The 23,422-nt window shown below is 41.0% G+C and overlaps 1 protein-coding gene across 4 annotated transcripts in view; it reads left to right on the top strand.

The window, feature by feature from the left end:
• The window catches only part of schip1 (schwannomin interacting protein 1), a 264,588-nt gene that overhangs the window by 209,113 nt on the left and 32,053 nt on the right, over positions 1-23,422 (top strand). For 2 of the 4 annotated variants that reach the window (XM_081614872.1, XM_081614871.1), the window contains exon 9: positions 7,977-8,780. In XM_081614872.1, the coding sequence (XP_081470998.1) occupies positions 7,977-8,780 (804 nt within the window). Of the gene's footprint in view, positions 1-2,811; positions 3,407-4,211; positions 4,394-7,976; positions 8,781-23,422 lie in introns of those variants that run through there. The other 2 variants (XM_008425829.3, XM_008425828.3) reach the window with 2 other exon arrangements.

Below are 23,422 nucleotides of genomic sequence, written 5' to 3' on the forward strand. Positions count from 1 at the left end.
GAGACAAAAACATGGATTATATCTTTATATAGACCTGTCTATTGATTTATAGATTAATAGTTTTACTGGACAGAAATGACAAAGAACAAATCTGGTTCTTAATCAAATCCTAATGAGTCAAATTGAAAGTGTCATGGAGTCATCATCCACATGACATCAACACTGACATGAAAAATAATATTGAAGAAATAAATATATCAAATCTAATTAAAAACATAAATAAGTGATGTTATTTACTGTTATGGTCTATAAGATATATTTATTCTCAGTACTAGATGTGGTCTCAACAAACAAATGGCACTTCAACGATATTATTTTACCTTTTATGTGGAAATAGTGTCTGTTTATTCTTGCCATACAGTCCTCTGTATTCATTATTGCTCGAAAGGACTTGCCATACAAGTTTATTCTTTTGTATTTACTTTAGTTTCTTAGTTTATTCTTGCATTTTGTTCTTCATTCATTTCCATTTAGTTTCCTTTGATTAGTATTATCCTCTCTTGGTTTATTGCTATGTCCACTTTAGTTTCTTACCTGTTGCTAGATTTATTTTATCGTTTATTGACCATCAGTAATCTTCACTCATCACCTGCTGCGCCACCTAACCGTCATGTGTTTCATATCATGTGTTGATTTTTCACTGTTCAGCGTCAGATTCTCTGTTTGTATGCCATAATTCACATCTAGTTTGTCGCTCCGTTTTATGTCCCGCTTCTCCTGTTTCAGAGTTTTGAGCAATGTGCGTGCCGTTTTTTTTTTTTTTTAAGCCCCTAAGGTGCAGGGCAGTCGGGAAGCGTATTGATGGGGAAAAGGCAGACTGACATAAACCTTTTAAAACAACGGAAACAATTTCGGTATTCTTATTATTGAAATTTTAAAGTGCTGTGTTCTATCACACCCGTTTCATACCAGACCACTTACAGCACCGGTGTTAACGCTATAAAATGAACGCTCTCTATCGTGGTATCACCCGTGGAGGGATTTCTTGATTTAAATAGGTTCATTTTTCAGAGGGATAGCAGGAGAACGGAGTTGTACCAAAAGCTACAAACACTGAAGAGAAGAAGAAGAGCTGCCATCGATACCGTTGTAGGCAAGCATGTTTTAATGTTACACAATACATTTTACCAAGTTGCTCAAAGTCTAAACTGGTATTGTTGTGCATTTAAGGTGTAAAGTTTACCTTTGACCAAACGCCCCCCAAAGGAATCCCAGCGCCCCCCTTTTGTAAAAATTTCCGCCAGTGCCCCCTGCCGTCCTCTGAACGCCCCCCGGGGGGCAGTACCGCCTACATTGAGAACGGCTACTCTAGAGGGATCTCAAGTATATGAGGGTTTCAGCTGTTCGCAAGCGACTGTAGTATCTGACCCCCAACAAATACTGGTGGCCTTAAGAGCAATATCCTGGCTGCATATGTGGGCACACCCGTTACTTTGTTAAATTACATTTTAATTTAATTTTAGTATTCAGTATTCTTGGGTACAAATCTGCCAATTATTGTGAATCTGAAGAATCAAGAAGTTTAGCTGTGAAAAAGAAAGAAACAAAGGTATCAGTCAGAAGAAGAGCACAAAAAAAGCCCCGTAGCATGAAATAAAAATATTTGAAGAAAACACTGAAAATAGTCACAATACAGAAACTGGATGGTTTTCCAAAACATGGTGAAACAACAAGTCTGAAACATATCAGGGAGATTGCAAAGAGGACGGCTGCACCACTGAAGGAGTTGCAGGAATTTATGTCAAGTGTTGGTGTGTTCTACATCTGTTGTTCTGTTCTCTATGTTTGACATAAGGAGTAGAGTTGCCAAAGATAACACACAGTCCTCGCTGAAACCTTATCAAAACTATGAGAAGGAATGTGTTTTGGGTTAATGAAACCCCTCTTAAACATCTGGACCACAGTTCCAAAAGATTTGGTCTGGAACAAGCTGGTCATTACCAAAGAAAGACAAATCTACAGTGAAACACGGTGGTGGCAGCAGCATGTCCGGTGGTTGCTTTTCTTCAGATGAAACTGGGGTTTTTGTGCGGGATAAAGTAATAAGACAGTTGCAAATAGTTTAGTGCTCAAACGTCAGAAGTCTACAAGACAGCTGACTATAAAGAGAAATTTCACTCTACAAAACAAAAAGGACTCTGTGATTGGAATATTAAAGCCCTGGACTGGCCCAGCTAAGCTCTAGAACTAAACAAATGGTTGAAAATTTGTCTACTTTCATGAAGTGGACAAGAAATGTCCTAACAATCCAAAGGATTTGCTGAAAATGTGCAAGGCGTAGTGGGCAAATGTTGCTAAGTCTGTGGCTTGATGATAGTCTGCAACTAAAGATCTGTTTCCTTTTCTGTTGAATTGTACTGAATATAATTCTCAATGGAGAAAAGTTTTGAGGTCTTTAGAGAGGTCTTATATTTTTACATATCGTCTTCTGGAATCTATACATGATCAACATGGGGACATTTTGTATAATATAAAAGTTATTTCTAAAATGTAAACGTCGCTGTCTCTATAAATAAACTCACGCTAACAAATGCTGGCCAGCTTGTATTGGCTTCTTGTTGCTTCATATTTCGTCATAGCGCAGGTGTAGCCCATTAAGCCAAAATGCCCTCTAATGCGTTATGTCTGTCACTGGAAAATATAAATCCAGAACACTAAGAAGTTTTAAAAATATAATTTTTTTAAAAAACAAAAAACTTGTCACTCTTCCCTGAAATGTCCCTCCGTGGTTCCGAGGGGGTCAGTGGGTGCAGAAGGCTGGGCTTCAGACTCGGTGTTGTGTCTTCGTCACTCAGGCGGGCTGCGGCGCACAGAGCCGCCACCAGTCACAAGCAGCAGACCTGTGCCAGCTGGGTAACACATGGCTCGGTCGCCGCTGCTGGGTTCGGCTTGTTTATGAAAGCTCCCATCCTTTGCCTGCGTGGAATCTCTGAAGCTGCGCGGAAGCCCACAGTGGAAAAGGGGAGTCGCAGTTTACTCAGACGGAGGCTATTTATTTCCCCCGGCTGACGTGGAGGGAGCGCAGGCTGGACCGCTGGACTGTGGGCACCGCTCCGCCGCGTCTCCGAGCCGGGGAGGAGAGGACACTGACCTGCTGGGATTTCTATTTATTTTTTTATTACTATTATTTTACATAAACACCTTTCAAAGCCTGTTTTTTTTTTCTTTCTTCTTCTTCTTCTACCAGAGCTCACTCTGGTGGCTTCCTCTGTGGAAACAACTATCCCTCACTCAGCGATGACTGCTGTGAACGATCCACCGGCTCTCTGTAATTTCTCCGCCGCCCGCCCTTAGAATAAAAACAGGCTGGCTGTGAAGCAACTCAGCACCGTCACTGTTGTCTAACAGCTGGGATTTACACTTTACAATGTCTTGACGTGGAGGGCACGACGTAAAGATGATGACAGTGAGTAGCAGTTCATTTAGAGTACTTTATGCTCCTGCGACTTTATTTCTGACCGACAGCGGTGCGTGGATCGGGGTCAGTTTCATCACCGCTACAGTCGGTGGTACAGGGCGTTTCAGGCAGCGCCGCTGCCGGGTTCCTCTTGGGACTTTTGGTGGTGAGGAGGGGGGCATTACATCATTAGTCTGAAGGATATGCATGATTGTGCATATTTGTTGTTGACTCCTTTTTAAATGAAATGCTTCTTTAAAAAATATATAAGCTGTTAATTATAGATGCTTAATAACATAATGATAACATGCCGCGGATGCCTTTTGGAGTGAGCTCTATGGAAAACCAGCCTGGGCGTATGCGATGATGCCCCTTTAAATACCATCTAGAGGAGGACTCGTTTGTGAGCGTAGTATTCTTTCTCGTTGCAAATAAACACTTCCCTCCCCTGACTTTAAAAAAAAAAAAAAAAAAAAAAAAAACACCCACCCGGCTGTGGGGTTGATAACGGTGCAGCTGTCAATTTGCATGTATTTTATTGGTCGAACCCAGCCTGTGTACAGTCTCTCTCTCTCTCTCTCTCTCTCTCTCTCTCTCTCTCTCTCTCTCTCTCTCTCTCTCTCTCTCTCTCTCTCTCTCTGTTAATCCCACAGCGGATCAAGCTCTGCAGCTCCGCGTGCAGCCTGCTGGCGTCTCGCGCCGTCTATCTAAGCGGCTCTCTCTCTATATGTATATGAACTACTCGCTTTAAATGATTGCATTATTTGGGTCATGTGACCGCGGCGTTTTGACGCGGCAGACGCTGCCTGGAGAGCGGCGAGGTTATGAATGTCGGAGGTAGCGCTTGAAGGAACGTAAAGAATCGGTGGACCGAGATTTAAGACGCGATTAGCACCTAACAGGGCGAGAAAAGCCAACCATGACAGCCCGGGTCTCACACCACTGGGGCTGGTGACCATACTGTTCCACCAGGCAGGGCGCCGGATGAGCGCATTGGTAAGGTTCCGACTCTGTACCCTCCTTCTATACGTACAGGGCCGGATTTAAGGCTAAATTGCACTTCCCTGGTCTATACCCACCTACACCCCACCCTAAAGCCCCCCACCCAGAGGTTAAAAGGATAATTGTTATTTCTTTCTTTCTTTTGAGTAAGGTTCTGTGAATGTATTATCAATATTAATACCCTTATTTGCAATGGAAAGATGTTACAATTTCATAATTTCATATTTTTAAATTTAGGTTGCTATTGAACAAATGACTCCATATTGCAACATTCAGAAGTTTTCTGACTGATGAGGTCGACTGATATTTGTGCGTTTTGTGATGTCATCGACCGAAACACACACAAAGCAGTATTGGCAGGGTTTTTTTCTTTTTGTTTGTTTGATGAAATCTGGCAGCTTTACCAACGGTTGCTTGGCAAAGATGCTTAATATCAGCTGATATGCTTTAGCATTTTCAGTTAAAGAAAAAAAAATCAGCTAAAACAGGAGATTTCTTTCACTAGTTGTGTTTCTCTTGAAACTGCAATCTCTTATGTCAGAAGTGGCTGATTAGAAATATCAGAAAACAAAAAATAGTGTCTGCCAGGAAATGCCTGATTATTGCACCTATTATTTTCCCAGGTCTGGATAAATTTGGAGAAAAAAAGAAAATCCACTGTTGTAAATGCGTTTTTCAACAGTGGATTAAAGCAGACCCTTTTTTTCTTGGTCTAAAACTCAAAATTTCTAAAAGAAAAAAGAAATACATTTTAAAAGACCTACATTGATTTCTACAAAGATAATATCCTTTATCTATGGGGTGCCAAAACAAAAACTATTCTGTGATTATATTACTTTGTCATTAAGCTGACAGGTCGTTTGTTTTGCATCTATATCCTCTTAGATTAAAGTTTTAAATTGGATTTTTGGTTCTGTGCCAGACGAAGCATTTATCATTTATTCGAAAAGCATTTTTCTTAATGCATGTAAATCCAGACAACATTGCTGTAAGTATTACAAATGAAAAAAGAAAGACATGTCAATTGATTTGGTGAACTGGTCAAAATGAAAAAGCAAACCAGTGAAATTACTGGTTTACCATCCTGCTACACCAGCAGCCACCTCAACATTGTGCTTTTTAATAAAACAAAAGATGTTTTGTACTAAACTGAGTAGAATTTTAATACGACTCAATGAAAAAGTTTGATTTCTACATTACTCACCCACGTGACTTCTTGGAGACTCTAACCTTTAATGTAAAATGCTGCCATTTGTTTTCACTGCTACTTGACAACATATAGCCGGCTAAGGCTAAATCTCACATCCCATCTAAAGTGGACTTACAATTTTTTTTCTGGACATTTGCATGTCAGTCCCATCTCTGCAGCAGCTTTACTTCCATTCCCCTTGACTTGTTTCTCGCAGAAATGCAAGTTCCTCAGAAGGGCTTTATGATTCCACATCCCATCAGCACTTTTCAGATGGACTCTTAAGATGCTGAGTCACATTGCTTTCCCACAACAAACACGTTTCCCGCTCTTCCTTTCGCAGTAAGCAGCTGCGTGATCTTGTGGGCCTAACTTATTATACGTTTCTTATGGTAAACATAACGGCGAGCACTTATATGTCTCCCCTCGTCCGTTCGGTCTTGCATGAGAAGCAGAGCGGATTCCGTCCTCTTGGTCTACACCGGCATTTAGCAAGCTTTGTAATTAATTAGTTTGCAGAGCAGCTCATAATGTGCTCACTGAGGAATTTGTTGTTAATTTGTCTTTGCCCCGAGAGAAATTTGGGTGTGCTTTGCTTTTTATTAGGTATTAAAGGTAGTGAGACATTCTGATGAAGGTACGCTGCTTTGGAGGGGAGAAAAAAGAAAAAGAAGAAATATTGCAACAACCAAAGGCTCCGGTTCGGTGGAGATTTGTGGACGGTTGTAAACAACAGGGACGTTTTCATTAGTTGTGTGCACCAATCAGTTAGCTGGTGCAACACAGACAAGGTCAGACAACAGCTCCAGACTCACCTGTTCGTGCCACAGTTTGCTGTGCATTAACATTTCTCCGTCGCTCTCACCCAGAGCTCATAACACTCTGTTTAGTCCCTGTGCAGATGTAGCAGTAGGCAGTGGAGCGGTATTCTGACACGCTAAGCCACAAAGACCCCTCCCTTACGATGAGTGTTTGTGTCAAGGCCATTCCGAGCAATCTGCCATGCATTTAGAAACAGAGTAACATAAACCTAATTACAGTACTCATAAGCAAAGTTCAGCAATAGTTGGCACCGCTATGTGAAATTCTCACAGTGCAAATCGAAGACTGTATTAACATGAAATATGTCAAATAAAACTGGAGTTCTAATAATGCAGTTTAGTTATTGTAACTTTCATTGCAAAAGAATAAACAATTAGTAGTTTTGAAGTGCTTATTGCTCATAGTAATATACCTTTTTATTGTTCTGCTCTTCATACATAACGTAGTTATAAAAAGCTGATGTTTTTTTTGGGGGAGAAGATGTTTTTTTTAATTTTTATAACCTTTTAAACGCTAAGCTAACTACATAATTTAAAGCGCCATTACAGAATACTACTCTACATGAGGACTGAAGAAGAGTGAAACCTGAATGTCTCAGAGGAGACCTTCTGGATCTAACAGAAAAAGTCATGAAAGTCTTTGCTTTGGCTGGAAAAGAAAGGAAAATGTGGAGGAATTTCTGAAATGGCTGAGATAATTACAGATGTGAGTTCCCCTGACTTAAATTATATACCATATACAGCAGACTGTTTGTGCCAGTAGCCAGCCTCCACTCAGCTGTTTAACAGAGATGTGGCTTAAAGCTTGCAAACTGTAACGTTAAAAGCATATCGGCTTAACGAGAGTGATGGGCGGTGCTCTTTTAGGTTCCTCATCATGACTGTCCCTGTTTTCATGACCAGGATTTTCCAAATAGCTGGATTTGTATTTCGCTTCAGTGGGGAAAAGACCTCGAAAGGGTTTCTAGACTTCATACAGATGAGAAAAGAGTTTTAAATAAAATTTAAAAAAAATCTGAAATATGGAAATGAAACAAGTTGAAGCAAAACAATTAATATAATTAAAGAAATATAAAAAACTAATGAAAATCCAACTCGATTAATTTCTCGTTTAGGTTCTATCCATAACATAACATAGTTTTACCAAATTCTGTTTTCTGAAACGTCAAGCACTTTTTCCAGTTGGATTCAGTATCATAGTATAGAGTATATAAAGTATATATACATAGGATAACATGACATAAAGTTTTATATGTAAATAAATTAGCTGACAAAGCTTCCTGCAGCAGGTTTTCACACACAGCGACTCTGTTCAGAATATCTGGCATAAGTAGTTCAGCTGCTGGAACAATAAGACAATCGTCTGTAAAACTGCAGGAGGAAGGAAGTTCCTGCAGGTCAGGAAGTGCTTTGTGGTTGCCTGTCTAAAACCACAACACTTCTGTGACTAATCCAAACTTCCCTGTATTCTCATTTTATGTTTCTCCTCCCTTTGCTTGTCCTATGCGCACAGTTTTAGGAATTTCATCCTCAATCTGCATTCTTTTTTTTTTTCTTTATCTTACAGGATTATCGAGAGGATGGCATGGACCTGGGGAGCGACGCGTCCAGTCGCTCCAGCTCAGAGTCCAACTCCAACAAGGTTACACCCTGCTCTCCTTCTCTTGACCTGGCCAATCTGGAGGACTACAAATCCTCCCCGTCCCCAGATCTGGGCACTCTAGATGACTACGAGGAGGATGAGGACTACCAGGAGTACAAGAAGAAGGTGATGGAGGAGTGGGAGAGCGAGTACGGCGAGGAATACACCTCCCCGCAGCCTCCTGGTCAAGACGAAAGCAAAGAGAGCGCCGTGAGCATTAGTGGTCTAAAAGAAGGCTACAGGAAGTCGGCGAATGCTCGCAGCCTCGCCGAAGAATTCCAGGATGTGAAGACGGTCCCGCCCCTGCCGGCCCCCGCAGGACGCACTTCCACCTCCATGGCAACTGTCCCAGATAAACTGAAGCAGAACGGGAATCTGATTCTGCCGCAGAGCAACCAGCTCCACTCCTCTGGCACAGCCGAGGGAGGACCAGAGACTCCTAAAACTGGCCACCGCAGCTCCGGTAAGGGCAGGGGGAGCCGCAGCAGTGGCAGGGGTGCTGGTGGTGGCGGAGGAGGAGATGGCGGCGGAGGAGGAAGTGGAGGAGCTGGGGGTCCAATGCGGGAGTACAGAGAGGAGCAGGAGGAGAGCGTAGAGGAGGAACCACTGCCCACAATGGATTGGGCAGCCCTGGAGAGACACCTGGCCGGTCTGCAGTGCAGAGAGCAAGAGAACCAAAACCTGAACCACAACCAGAACCACAACATGGGCAAGACCAACTACACCTCGGTGAGTGTGCACAAGTCTACACGTCGTTCTTGAATCTTGCTGTGTGCTGAGCTTCTCATGTCAAAGGTTGTCTCTGTCATAATAAACTCGCCAGCAGCAGTAATCCTGCGGTCAGCCGTCTCAGATAGACCCTGGAAACACAAGGTTAGGTCAGCTGGAGTAAGGAAGAGGGATTAGTTGGCTAATGTAGCGCTAAACTATGTGACCCATGCATCTATTACCATGACGATCAGGACAGTCTAAAACAGCTGGAACTACGTGGAGGAGCAGCAAACATCCAGCCGACTGTTAATTCATAGTGTTGATAGGGGAAGCTGTTTGACACTTTAAGGGAGCATTCACACCAGCCTTGTTTAGTCCACGTTAATCCAACTCTAGTTCATTTGCCTAGAAAGTGTGGTTTGTTTGAACTGATGCGAACCAAAACAGCTAATGCTGTTTCACCTAAAAAGCTAGGTCTGGGTTTGGTTGAAGTGAGCTGACGGCATGGTTTGAATGCTTAGTTAGGTCCCAAGCAGACTGAAGACTGCTCCAATGCTCCAAAAGTGGGAAGCGAACTATAGCATGGGGAATTTTAGGTAAATACAACCTAAACAAACATCTGAGTCTAGCTCTTGCATGAGAAATGGCTTGTGGTTTTCTGCCAAAAACAAAAAAAATCCTAAAACCACTAAAATCTGACACCAATTAATTTTTGTTTACATTTTGCGAAGAAGGAAGTTTTGCTCATGGAGGTTAGGAGGTTTTCGTGTCGTTTCCGTCAGTGGTTTTTTTTGCAGCGCCACCACAGGCGAGGGCAGGGACAGGTTCTTCTAAGGGTTGGATCATTTGACACAGCGCAGTGTGAAAACGAACCGCACCTGCTGCAAATGGAACAAATGTTGCAATTTTGCTTTCCAATCTAACCGAATCCAGCAGATTATCAGGTGGGAAAAAATAAGTCACATACATTATCAGTCATTTTGGGTCTGAAATAAAAAAAAAAATCTAAGATCAGAGTTATAAATTTAAAGCAACCCAGCACATAATTCTCAATATTTCATAGCTGTTGACAGTCTTACTCTAGAGTTTGGTTGTTGACCTACTCGAATTAATGTCTAACCCAATTTCTAGAGACGGAACGTTCTTTGTTGTTGCCATGTGGCACTTCCACCAGAGGAGGTCAGTGTTGCATCGACTTTGAGCTTCTCCTGGCTGTGTGGACGCATTCCCATCAGCTCCGGCATGAAAGCTGGATATTTATTACCATGGCAGCTTGAATCATAACGCTGACTCACCCCTATAGTTTAAGTGTTGGTCTGAGGCTCCAAAAGGGTGTAGCCTTAAAATATGCAGTGGAAAATTGAACCAACAGCGGGTAAATGTTTGCTTGGAAAACACAGAATGATGCTTCCTCCCCCCCAACACCTCTTCCTCTATTGATATGCGAGCACCAAGACCTTTTCCTTCATGCACACACACAATGGCTGTGACCCGAGCTATTGTGGCTGTGTTGTGTGTGTTGTTTGTCTGTCCTGGAGTCCCAAAGCCCCCCTGTCCTCCTCCTCCTCTCCGCTTTGTCTCCTTGAGGCACGTCAGGAATGCAGCGGGAGATGTGGGGGATGAAAGAAAGGAAGAAAGGGAGGGAAAGGACAGGAACGAGGAGCGAGCAGTTCAGGGCCGCATGGCTCGTGTGTTTGTGTCAGTGCTCATTACCTGCTGTCCGTCTTAAACAAGAAGGCCACCCCCTGCTGTGCTTTAGACGGGGGGAGTCTGCCCTCCCTTCCTTCAGGCAGTGGGGTAGGATAGAAATGACCTCGCTGGAAGAAAACTTAGAATCATATGGATCGAGGACTGTGACATCAGTTTCAGAGAGAGTCTTGGAGATGATTCTGGAACTAAAAAAGTCCAAGGAAAACCATGCCATAGTGACGTTAAGACAAAAATGATAATTTAGTTCATATTCCCTTTTAAGATGCACCGATTGGCTGACACCAAACTTCCACTTTGCTCACCTGCTGGGCTTGATTTCAAATTGAGATCATTTTTTTAATTTTAAGGACACATCAGAGAGAAAGAAAATCTGCTGCAGGGTGTTTGGTAGAGGTAGTGGTTTTGAATGCAAAATAAAGTGAAAAAATTACAAGATTAACCCCAAATACATGTCAAATCTCACATCTTAATCTGTATTTGATTTTTTTGCAGCACGATAAGGTGCATCACAGTTGACTGTTTTGTTTACAGACCAAAAAGGATGATAAGACGTAATGCTTCGACACGATGAGTATTTTGGTTTAAGATCTGTATTGGAGCTGTTTATTTGAAGGAAACAGAAGTGTCAGCGCTTTGTTTGGGATCCAAACTGGACCTGGTCTTAGAGGGGAAAGTAAAGCCTTAATTGGTCCTGAAAACAACAGCAAACGTGGCAACAGCGAAGCAAATCTTGATCACGTTTATTCTCAGAAAGAGACGTAAAACAAGACACAGACTGTAGAAAGAGACAGTTTGAAACATGCCGCCATTTTTGTCATCTTTGTTTCTTTTGTACGAGTCTTTCTGCGCTACACTGTTCCCGTGATTACTGCAGAAATTTCTCCATTTGTTGTGTTTAGACTTGACTAAAACATGCTCAAAGTGAATGCAGAAGACGTACAGATGGCACCGTCCAGATGCCTTCACCTATTTGATGTTGAGGATAATTAGGCCTTCAATACAAGTCACTACATAAAAGACTAAATTTTCAGAAGTTCTGCTTTTTATCTGCTGGATAACAAAAAAAAAAAAACATGATTACCTTTCTTCCTTTTACTTTTCGTATCCTGTAAAATAGAGATCTACTGATCAGCATTGTCCTGGTAAAACATTAGTATCTGATTTCCTTTCAAGTTTGACCAGAATTGCATTTTCAGCTGTTTCTGCAGTTATGAGACAGTCCTAAATTTGCCGGACACAGCCCAGGACAAAAGAAATGGCTTTTAAAACAGTGTTAAATATTTTAGTTCCACACAGGCCAGACCCACCAGCAAGACACTGAGTGTGTTTATTTGCAGACGGGTGTGTCTGTCTGAGATGTCGCAGGGGTCCACTGGGACTGAAACAGTCACGCATCAGAAGATCTTAGAGCTTAAGAGAAGCACGACTTGAGGCTCCTAAGTGATCAGTGATCACTGAAGTGACTCACAGAAGCAGTCAGAGCCCCTGAACTTTATCATGTAGTTTCTAATTTTGTTACCATTCAAAATATTAAAGAAACAAAAAGTGCTGTGCATTTGTATTCATCCCTGTACAAATGCAAGTTTGTTCAGGGTACGTGTCTGCCAGCGGAGCAGACCTGTGTGTGTTTTATTTCATCCTGCTGAAAAGGCAGCCTCGCTCAAGATTCCCATCAAATCAGGACAAATCCTGATAAAAAAGCCTCCCCACAGCACAATGCTGCCACCACCATGTTTCACCTTGTAGAGCACTTAAACAAATAAGTACTTTCGGACTAGTTTCTAGTGCAAATATCTTACTACACTTGGAATACGATAAATCTAAATTTAAGTAACTTTTCAGAAAGATATGGGAGCTGGTTTTAAGTCAATAACTCTTGAATATAGATTAAAATTACTAGTCCCACTGGCAGATCAAAAAAATGACTTGTTATATGTGGAAAAAATGTACCAGTGGAACTTTTCATCTAGTCATTGACTTAAAACAAGCTTCTATATCTTGTTGAAAATTTACTTGTAAGGCAGTTTTACAATTGTTCAAATGCACTAGGACTGAAAACTAGACAAAACACTTAGTGTGATTAAATGTTTTTGTTCAGTGAGGGAGAAGTGGTGTGTTGGTTTTCCATCACTCCATTTTGCATGTAGGCCTAACGTTCAGTTTTGTCTCCATCTAATCTTCTTTCACAAAAGAATCTCAACATCAAGCAGCAACTTCAGACTCTCCCACCAAAGCTGTGGATCTCTGCAGCTCCTCCAAAGGTAGAACATGCCTGTTGGCTTCCTCTTCCTTACTCAGTCAGTATCAGTGACCAGCCATGCCCTAATATTTGCTTCATGCTCTTTTCATGTTCAGATTTTCGATTCCTCCGGTCAGATTTTCAAAACTTGGGAGATTGTTTTTCTTTTTTTTAACCTCACTTCTGCAGTAGCAGCAGAGCATTTATTTTCTAAAGCTTGAGCTGTTTGAATCCCATTCAGCTCTGCATGAAAGGCAGCAGGTGTGTTTGCTCAGGGTGTGGCCTCTAGCTGCTACAGAGTCAGTGCATGCCTGCAAGCAGTGCGTGTGGAGGCGCGGTGACCCCACCTTTTAGCAGCTCGTCTCTAATTGATCTGCAGAAACGTGGGCAGAGAGGTTTCCACAGGGACCACAAGCACACCCAGGGTAGCATGACCTCTGCCCCCTTTAACTAAACCCAGGATAATAGAATCAGAGCAATATTTTGTCTTCTACTCCAGTCTTCAAGTTAAGAAAAGCTGACAGACGGCCTTCGTGTTCAGTATGGCTGTCAATTCTCAAAAAGGGTATTTATTGTATATTCTCCAAGTGATATGCTGCAGAGGTGTTAAAACCTGTGCCTACAGGCTACTACTTTTCTGTGTCAGAGCTCACACGCCCAGACGTGCATACGCGTTTTAAAAACACCCTGTGGGCAGACTGTGGTTACAAAGATAGCGTCTCTGCTGAGACCTGCAGCACTAAATCTACTTAAAATGTGCCAAGAAGAAAACCTCTGTCACTCAGACACGTATTTACTAAACCCACTGGAAGGTTTACACCACATGCTACGTAAAACCTCGAGGGAAATGTGCGGCTTGATGCAAACAGAAGACTCATTGTTCAGTGACGCTCAACAAAAAGTTTGATGGAACAGATTTCACCGTATTCCAGAGACGTGATTTTGGCTTTTGGACCCCAGCTCTAAATTTCTTCTATTGCTCAAAAATAACAAAAAAAAGTTTCAGGTAAATGTTAGATTGGACTCTTCTTGAATAGTTACATTAATATAACATAATTTATAATAATAACTAGCATCACTTGTTTGTCATATTTGGGTTTAAATCTGTTTTTATTCAGAATGACAGACAAAGTTCTGTCATTCTGGAGGGGATTTCTTTTGTTGTTTTTCAGTACATCCTTTATATTTCACATAAAACTATAAAGGCAGCAGTAAAATTAAATATGCAGACTTGAATCTGAGCTTTGCTGTCTTTATGAATAATTAGGTATGACATAGTTTTTTTATCAGAATCCTTGTTTTAAAGAGAGGGAGAACAATTTAATAATAATAATAATAATAATAATAATAATAATAATAATAATAATAATAATAATAATAATAATAATAATAATAATAAACATCCCTGTCAGGATGCATTAAAAGTAGTTCACATTCCGAGTTTTACCAAAGGAGATTTTTATTTATTTATTTTTCCAAATCAGTTTTGATTTGATTAGATTTCCCAAAAGCAAACATCAATTTATAGGGACAGATGTCTCGATCAGAGTGCCAGTCTTAAAACAATACCATCTATTTGCTTGAGAACTTGAAAGTGGAGTAATATTGCACGCTATATTTTATTAGGACTGTTTCAAATTTATTCAAAAATGTTGTCTCAGGTGTGACATTTTGTCCCAACTACAGTTTCTGCTGGACAGCCACAACATTTTAAGGGGAATTGAAGCCTATTTTTGCCTTGGCTGTATTCTATAAAAATATGTTGGTTTTTTTACATTTATATTTAAACTGTCACTATGTCCTGACAGTGTAATATGAGCTCCTCTGCCTCCTCCCTGTGGTCCTACCGCCATCTGCAGAAACAGACTGCTTGGTCAGAAACAACCAATCAGATCCAGGATGATGGTCTTAGCACAGTCAATCATGCCAGTGTACACATTGCTCACATCGCCTCCCCCCCTTTACTCTCTGGTACGCTACAGCTAGCAGCTAGTTACCCACAACGGAGCCTGTCATGAATGCTCAAGCTAGTAATCTGGCCATCACTGAAGGTGGATGAGCAGTTTTCATGTAATGGTAAGTTCTTTCTCCGCTGTTGGCACAGCTGCAGCACCTACAAGAGGGTGATTGACAGCGCTAAGTACCTCCTCCTGGCTGTGATTGGTTGTTCCTGAACGGAAGTGGTGCCTTTCTGCAGATGGAAATATGTTTGCACAAATCCAGTTTGTGCAAACAAACTGGATTTTTTTTTTCACAAATCATTTGTTTTATACTGTCACAACATGTTTAAAAAATATATGTATTTTTATAAAAGTTACCTACTGCAGCTTTAAGGGCAAGCTAAACGAGTGACGTGGTGATTATGTATGGTTTGTGAGATCAGCCAGCTGTAGGCTTTAGAGGCATTAACAAAACTCGGAGATAATTTTCGATAGAGGATTAAGAATGTAAGATATATTGTTCAAATCTGATATTTGCTCTGGGAACAACCCGATCACATTCGTCATTTCTAAAAGTCTTGTCATTCCTGGTTTAAGAGAGATTTTTTTTTAAGGCTGTTATGGTGCTGCCATAATTAATTCAGAAAAGTACAGAAATGCTACGAGAACACCTCTGACAATACATGTAGCTTCATTATATATAAGACTCAAAACATAAAGCAATATTCTTCAATAAACCCAGGTAAAATGTCCTCCTGCTTAATAAACGTAGCACTATGCTGTGAATGTTGTAGTATGGGTTGGGGGTGGTTTAGTGACAGCCTAACCTTGACAGTAACCCTATCTGAGCACAGCACACAGAGCAGGTCACGTGACGGACTAGACAGAGAGGAAGAATCTGTAACCAAGTCTCTTTTTACCCTGTGAACATTGATGTAAACACAGTTTGATTACTTAGAAACCATCGGATTTACTATAACATCCGTGGCCTCAGTCACAAAAATGTTCCTCCATTCTCAGATTACACATTATCTGATTAAAACAGAACCCTGGTGCTTATTCTCTCATTTTCATCTCTCAGCTGAGGCAAAGCTAAACTGTGTAGCAGCCGAGTGTTGTTTAAAATGATCACATAAACAGTCAAATAAGCCGAGAACCTATCTAAACCGTGCGAGTGTGCAGTGCTCTGCCACAGAAAAGCACTTAATGACGCCTGAAAGTAAAAGCAGAGAAGCTCTTCATGGGCATGTTCAGCTGCTGAACTGCATCGACAAGCCTCCGCTAACAACCTAACTACCACGTTTACCCAGAACTCGCCTTGCCACGTAAGGGAACAGATTTCTTTCTCCAAACAGTTGGAGGCAGAAAAAAATTACAGGGTTTGAAAGCCTTGAACACATGGTGGAGGGGACATGAATAGGTCCAAGCACTCAGAGAGAGGAGGTCACGAAAGAGTCAGACTGCGGGGCTTTAAAAGCGAACGTAGGTGAGAACTACGGGTTCAGAGCTGTTGCATTGGATAAACATGATGGTCTGACAATACAGAGTAACGCACAAACGAGATTTACCTGGGCAGAGCGTGAAGGCAAGCTCGAGGGGGCGGAGCTACACCCAGGTGTGGTGAACGCTTTCTGAGGCTTTATTTTTTTGTCTTAATTCAACGCCATATAACAAACCTCTCCCCCACCGTGAGTGTGTATGAGTGTGTGATACTAGCCGAAGCACGCCCGACCCGCAGCACGCCAGAACTCAAACACACATAAACCGTCTGCAGCGGTCTCAGCTCCAGAGCCTCCTGTTGCTTTAAACACACACGCTCAATCTCAGCTGTCCACATCAGATGAAAGGATAACGTTTTGTCTTCTTATCTACTCTGACCCTGCCAGTGTTTACACACGTTATCTTTTGTTTCCTATCTTTGTTTTTTTTTCTGTGGAATATTTTTTTCAATCTCAGATTAACCTTGGATTCCTCACAGCAAGTTGGGCATTTAACTCAGGTAAACACCCAGCTTCCTTACTAGAATGAAGATGTCAGGTCGTAAATGTTCAGACAGACTTAGACAAGTCTTTTGGCAAAAAGCTTTACATTTATTTATAGCTCAGGGCTCTACATTCTTCTGCTGCGACATGTCGTTTCTCCAGCTTGTACGGACCGGGAATCATACAACAGTTTTACTTTGTAAATAACTTTTTAAGCCAGCTCTTTTTTTAGTCATGTCTTTTTTAGTCATTTCTGAGCTCTACTTTACCACTCCGGTGAAGGGAGAATACCTTTCCAAATGCTTGTCATGTGCATTTGAGCCGGGCTTTATGAAAGTCAGTCTTTTTCTTTCGCTTTGCAGCTGCTTTGAATATCTTCTTACCTTAAGGGGCAAAGAGTTTACGTGCTGCACCAAGCTGAGCTCACAGAGGTAAAAAAAAAAAAAAAACGGCTGGTTAAAAACTGGACCTTTTGCCCAGACTGAAAAAAGTTACAGATTCCGACTAAATTATGCAAGAGACAACTGGAACCACAAAGCGGATTGCTCTTGTAGGTTGTTTTTTTGTGGAAGAGTAAAAACTGCAGATGCAAAGCTTTACTACATGATACCTTAAATGGAGAAATCTTTACCACAGTCACATGATCTCTCTTTTGCCCCCGTTGATCCAGTATACCTAGCAAGTCTGATGTGCTAAAGGGTTTGCTTAGATTAAAGTTAACGGTGTGATTGACAATTAGATGGATAAAGTCACAGTAATGTCACTTTTGGGTGTGATAGCTTATATTTTTATAACTCGTGTCACTCAAAAAGCATTTTGTCTGTTAGTGTCTTTTAAAATTAGGTTTTCAGCGGTTAATTTGATTGAGAACTGTGGAAATTACAGCTTAGCATTTTCTGCCACATCACATAAAAAACCTGAATGGATGTTCTCTTTGGCATTTTCTTTTGTCCAATATCCAATCTTCAGTGGATACAATATAAAAAATAAATAATAAGACTTTAACACTAACTTTTTTCACATTTTGTCACAATAAACCCAAAAGGTTCAGTATTTTTTTTCTGTGAAGGTCTCATAGGTTTGTCAGAGGACAAGTTGTGGAGAGGTTTGAAGTAAAGTTATAGTAAGGAGAGCGTTAGTCACAGAAGCAGAGGTCCATTGTAAATCTGGATGAAAGTCTCACAGCTAAGGTGAGAAAATTTGACAACAGGACAGCTAATAGTCGTGCACCCTACAGGAACTGCAAGAAATGCTTTTAAAGTATTGGTATCGCAAAATAAATGCTCACAGTAGCAATCTTGCAGAGAACTGTTTTGAATGTAGTGATTGTTAGGTAATGTTTGCCAAGTGTCATTTTATATTCACATGCTTGGATGGAGTCTCAATGCATTAGATGGTCACACCTCACGCAATGATGTGTCCAATATGCTTATGGTCGCAGAGATTGATGGAAAAACAGATGAGAAGCATGAAAATGGGGAAAAACTGACTTTTTACACCACTGATGTCATTAACACCATATTTGCCAATTCTGTTGCCATTGAATGATTATCTAATATTGTACAGCACAAATCTGGCTTTTATCGTTGGGGGAAAAATAACCTTTAAAGAAAACCATGGGAAAGTCATGTTTTCAGTTTGATGCAAGTGATGTAAAGGGCACAGCAAGCATGGGAGAATGTGATCTGCACGGGGTAGACTAAAATGCAACTGTTTGGTCTCACCTTTGGGAGGTTTTCTTTTCAGCAGAGACAAGGTAGCTTGTCATAGAAGAAGAGGTCAAAATATGACTAAAAAACAAGGTAATCCTGAAAAAAAATTCTGTTGAAGCCAAAAAAATATATATATACTTTTTGACGATGAAATGTTTGGTCACCACAGTTTTTGGTGCCACACATGTAAATATGTTCCAAGTTATCTTTGAAATGTCAGATAGCGCAATATTGCTAACCTATAGAGAACTTGGATTCAATATTTGGCTGGGCGGTTCACTTGAAGGACGATGCATTTACATTTAGCGTGCCAATGTTTGGTGGATTTATAGATATAAAACGACAGAGAAGTTAAGGCTCAAAATATTTTCTTTTGCTAAAAACAGACTAATAAATGTAAATTATTTCACATTGGGTGTTTAGATTTAGTTTCAAATGTTTTCATGGTGAACTATAAAAATGCTATAAATAATAACAATTATAAAAGGCATAATGGAGGAACGTTGTGATGACTTCCTGAAGGCGGAGTGTCATAAAGAGCAGGAGCTTCTTAAAGACACAGAGACCCAATTTTAAATTGTGAAGTCAAATTTCTACTAAGTTATGTTTGATACATACAGCATTTTAAGATAACATAGTTATTCTATTGTGCCATCAAATGCCATTATGTGCCTTAATGGTACATAATACCGGCCCTTAAAGGATTTATGGATTCACAGAGGTGAGCTAGATGTTGAAGAAATGAGGTCAGAATTTTATTGCCTGAAGTTGTAAATTCCACTGCTGGTTGTCATCGTGCAAAATGCAAAAACACTCCCCTGAACCCACCCATCCTTTTGTTGAGTCACTTCTGATTCTCCCTAGTTTGGGAGTGAAAGGCAAAATGTACAGTCAACCTTCTCTTCAGTACATATCGTATCTTTTTTTAGCATTGAAGTCAGCCTGCACAGGCCTGTGAACTTCACGCTTTTTCATCTTTTCCCAGTACTGTATTCTCCAGTGGTTTGGCATCCTCTGTCCTTCACCGCTATTCTCACTCCTGCTCCCAGCTAATTGTTTTCTTCCTCTAGCTGTCAGGAGGCATTATGCCCTAATGTTCTCACACAGCCAAAATACAGCAGGAGACCATTTTCCACACGCCGCCTGACTCCCCTTTTTTTCCACCCCATGAAAACTATCAAAGCGGCCGCGCAGGCTGTGAGTGGCAGAGCGTGCTGGGGAGGAAATAGGGATTTGTGTAGCAGACGGCCTCCAATATTACAGCTTCGTGTCAGTCTGCAAACTACACAGCCGGTAGCACGCTCGCGCAGGGGGCCCGGCTATGTAAGCAAAAGCACGACTTGAAGATAAAGATTAAAAAAAAGAGGAAGAGTTTATTTCTACACGGCTGCAAAAACAACGAGCGGGAGATAGTTTGTGTTTTCTGCGTAACGAAGGATTTGAAGCCCCGTCACCTGTCCCGCACGCCCGAGGAAGGCTGGAGCCGCGCTCAGACACAGGCGGCCTGTGTTTGTGTGCAGACTTTGGCGCTCGTTTGGGTGGAGCTGAAACATAAAACACTGCTCCTCTCTGCTCCTAATTATAGAGTGTGTAATTGGTTGTGTGCACATTTTGGTTGAGGTTTTAGACAAGGTCTGTTTTTATTATTCCTTACAACACAAAGCATGTTTAACCTCAGAGGGAGAGTCTTTATAAGAGGGAGAAAATGGGGGATTTTTGTCACCATGCCTCTGACTTTGTGTTATCTAAGCTCTAAGCCTGTTCATGTGACTCTGCGTATGTGTGTGTGTGTGTGTGCGTGCGTTCGTGTGTATGTGTGTGAAAGAGAGAGAAATTGTGCCAGGTCATGCAGGGAGCTTCATCTGTTGCTGGAGAGAGCCAGGCACAGAACACTTTCATTTTCCTGAAGAATAATCTGTTTGTTTTTGCAAGAAAAGTTGTATTTGCATTATTTGATTATTTTTCCATGGAGACAAACATTTTAGACACAATGAAGCAGTAAAAGATACCAACCCATGTGCTGCATTGATGTCTTTTCTGTTCAACATTATTATCCAAACAGCAGACAAACATCCAAACTATGACATCAGGAGTAATCGATTATTGATTTAGCAGTGCAGCTGGCTGTTGTTTTTCACTATTGATCACAGCAGCTATAATGTATCCGCTTTGGCTTGTGTGGATCTACGTAGGGTAAATTTTGTAAGTTGCATGTAGACGTGTAGCCCAATTTGATATTTTGAAAATAAATTTACTTATTGGAAACGCAACAATTTCGCCAAAATGTAAATTTTTCGATTAAAAGGTTTTGGCGATAGGATGAGGTTGTTTTGTGTCAAAATTGATTTATTTTGCAAAATTGCAATGGAAACACTTTTATCACAGAAGTCACATGATCAACAACTTGCCACTGACCCAAAGCATGAAGAAGAACAGGTTTTTGAGGCCCAAACAGACTTTACTTAGGACAGAAAATGCGGACAGAGAGAGATGGGAGAGGGGAGACATTTAGCAACGGTTTGGGTTGGTAGCATTGAGAACTAACAGCGTCTATAAATGGGGTACATGCTCTACCATTGCACCACACACCGCTTCTCCATTGGTAGTTGTTTTAATTCAGATGGACAACCTTAGGCATAAATTTCAAACATCAACTGCACTCACTAGCAGTTTTCAATGCTTATTGCACAGACTATTATGCCTTTTGTTTTCCTGCTCCTTTTAGCGTGGCACTGGGAGCTTAACAAGCTCATAATAGCTGGTTAATTAGTGTGGTAGAGCCTGCAGTTGGCTGCCTGGCAGACATTCACCTTGTAGACTTCCTACTGTACCGTAAAAGCAGAATGACAGTACGGCTGTCACCTAATTATAGAGTCCCGTCCCATCCTAACCCCACACCCTCTCATCCTCTCTTTTACAGTTAAAGGAGGAAGTGGTTAAAATATTCCACTGAGAAAAGGGACATTCTTTCAAGAGGCACGATCGATTCTTATTTATTTTTGTCAACGAACAACTAAATTTCAATACCAAATGTACTCTGTTCCATTACTGGTCTTTGTGATTGAGTCCAATATTTAAAATAATCCATGACCAATAAACTAACAACAAACAAAACTAAATACTTGGTGTAGAGTAGCTCTTTAAATAAGTATACTGATTACTTTTCTGACTACACATATACTTGTGACAATTTTTTTTACATGTACATCTATCTAGAAGTAGAATAAACATTTATGATGACAAGTGGATGAAATAAATCCTTTGGTTATATTTACAAAAGAAATTTGAAAATTGTTCATTTTTAGTTTGTTTGTTTTTTCTGGCTCAGTGTTGAAGGCCCATCTGAAATTAAATATTAACATCTGATCAGACAATAATATTTAGTGTTGATTAATTGCTTAATTAATTGTCCGTAAGCAAAGTACCACATAAATGATGATGGTCTTTCTTAAATGTCCATATTCTGTGAACTGCAGACCCGCTGGGTCCTGATGGCCGGTTCCTTCTGTCTTGATGAGATGTTGTGATTTCGGATCCAAATGCAGCAGGCAGAGAGGCGTCAAGTTGATTCATAGATTTAGTAAAAAAATATGAACAAAAACGTACAAAAGCCACATGAACACAGGGAGCCAGAGGAGAATATTTGCATTATAAGCATTCAGTGATGCTTGGTTCACTTTAGTGGGGGAATTTTAATGTGATTTTGAATAAACACTTAAATTGAGAAATTATTGGGAACAAAAGCGGGTTAAATAAAGTGAGACAGAAATTTTCTTAAACTTCCACTGCTCTTCTTTTTGCTTTCTTTTTAGCATTTAGAGCCATTGTGTCTGAGTAGTATCCTGCTCATAACCCCTTTGTCTTTTCTCCAGTGGTCCTGCTGGTCAGTTTATTATTTTCTTAGCTGGAAAACAAATGTAAGAGTGTTGTGAGGTCTTTGAAAATGAAAACCAAATGTTTAAACAGTCTGGTGGTTGCAACATGCTGAGTCCTCCCACCACCAACTGCAGACACGAAGCCCTCATTAGAGCAGCCTCTGGTGGCTGATCACAGACGTTAACACACACAAACACGCAAACACGAACATGCACACACACACACACACACACACACACACACACTTCCTGGCCTTCCATATCCTATCCTCCCTGTCAGAGCGAGCTCATTACCGCTAGAATCTGGCCCTCACACTGAGCCAACCTGCTTTGCTATGCAGTGTTTTTTACACTGGCACCAAATGTCAACTTGCTAAAAGCATCTGCGCTCTCTCCTTCCCCACTGAGGAGGGCGGGGCAGGAGAACGGGAGGGGGCAGATGGAAAGAAGTGGTAAAGAAGAAAGCAAGTGTCGCTACGCTAAAACGCTGAACAGAAAGAGAAGGGAAGGAAGTTGGGATGGTTGGCATCAAATATTAAAAAAGGGGGAAATAAAACAAAGTACAGGGATTTTCCATGAAATGTTGAACGTGTTACATTCTTTACCATCTGCAGCATTACTTCTGTCTGCATCCACTAGTTACAGTGGAATGAATCACCACGTTTTCCACTTGTAATTATGCGTTAGTTATTTCTGCCTCACTCCATGAATAGAGCCTCATTTCTGCTGCACTGAGAACGTTAAAAGAATGAAGTAGAGATAACATTTCGCCTACAGATTAGGGACGCAAACCATTTACAGTTAATTGTCGATTAACGGTTTAGTCAAATCGATTAAATCTGCAGCATGTAGCTGTTACAAAATATGTTTTCTTCCATATTTGTTAAAACCGTCACCATGTTGTGACATTACAGTGTGAGACAGGTAATCTGTGCAACTGTTGCCATCTGAAGAAATGCACGTCTCCTGGTTAAAAGCAACCAATCAGAGCCAGGAGGAGGGGCTTAGCACTGTCAATCAATGCTGCTCAATGTGATAATGAAAAAGAAACGACTCATCAATTATCCGCCGTCATTGGAGGGTATGCTAACTAGCCTTAGCATTCTGGGCAGGCTATGTTTTGGTGAACTACAGTGGTGAGAGGGTGAGCACAAGAGTGATTGACAGCGCAAAAACCTACAGACTTCTATGTGAATATCTCT

Source organism: Poecilia reticulata, chromosome 13, assembly GCF_904066995.2.
Source record: "Poecilia reticulata chromosome 13, P_reticulata-male-v2, whole genome shotgun sequence".
Taxonomy (NCBI): domain Eukaryota; kingdom Metazoa; phylum Chordata; class Actinopteri; order Cyprinodontiformes; family Poeciliidae; genus Poecilia; species Poecilia reticulata.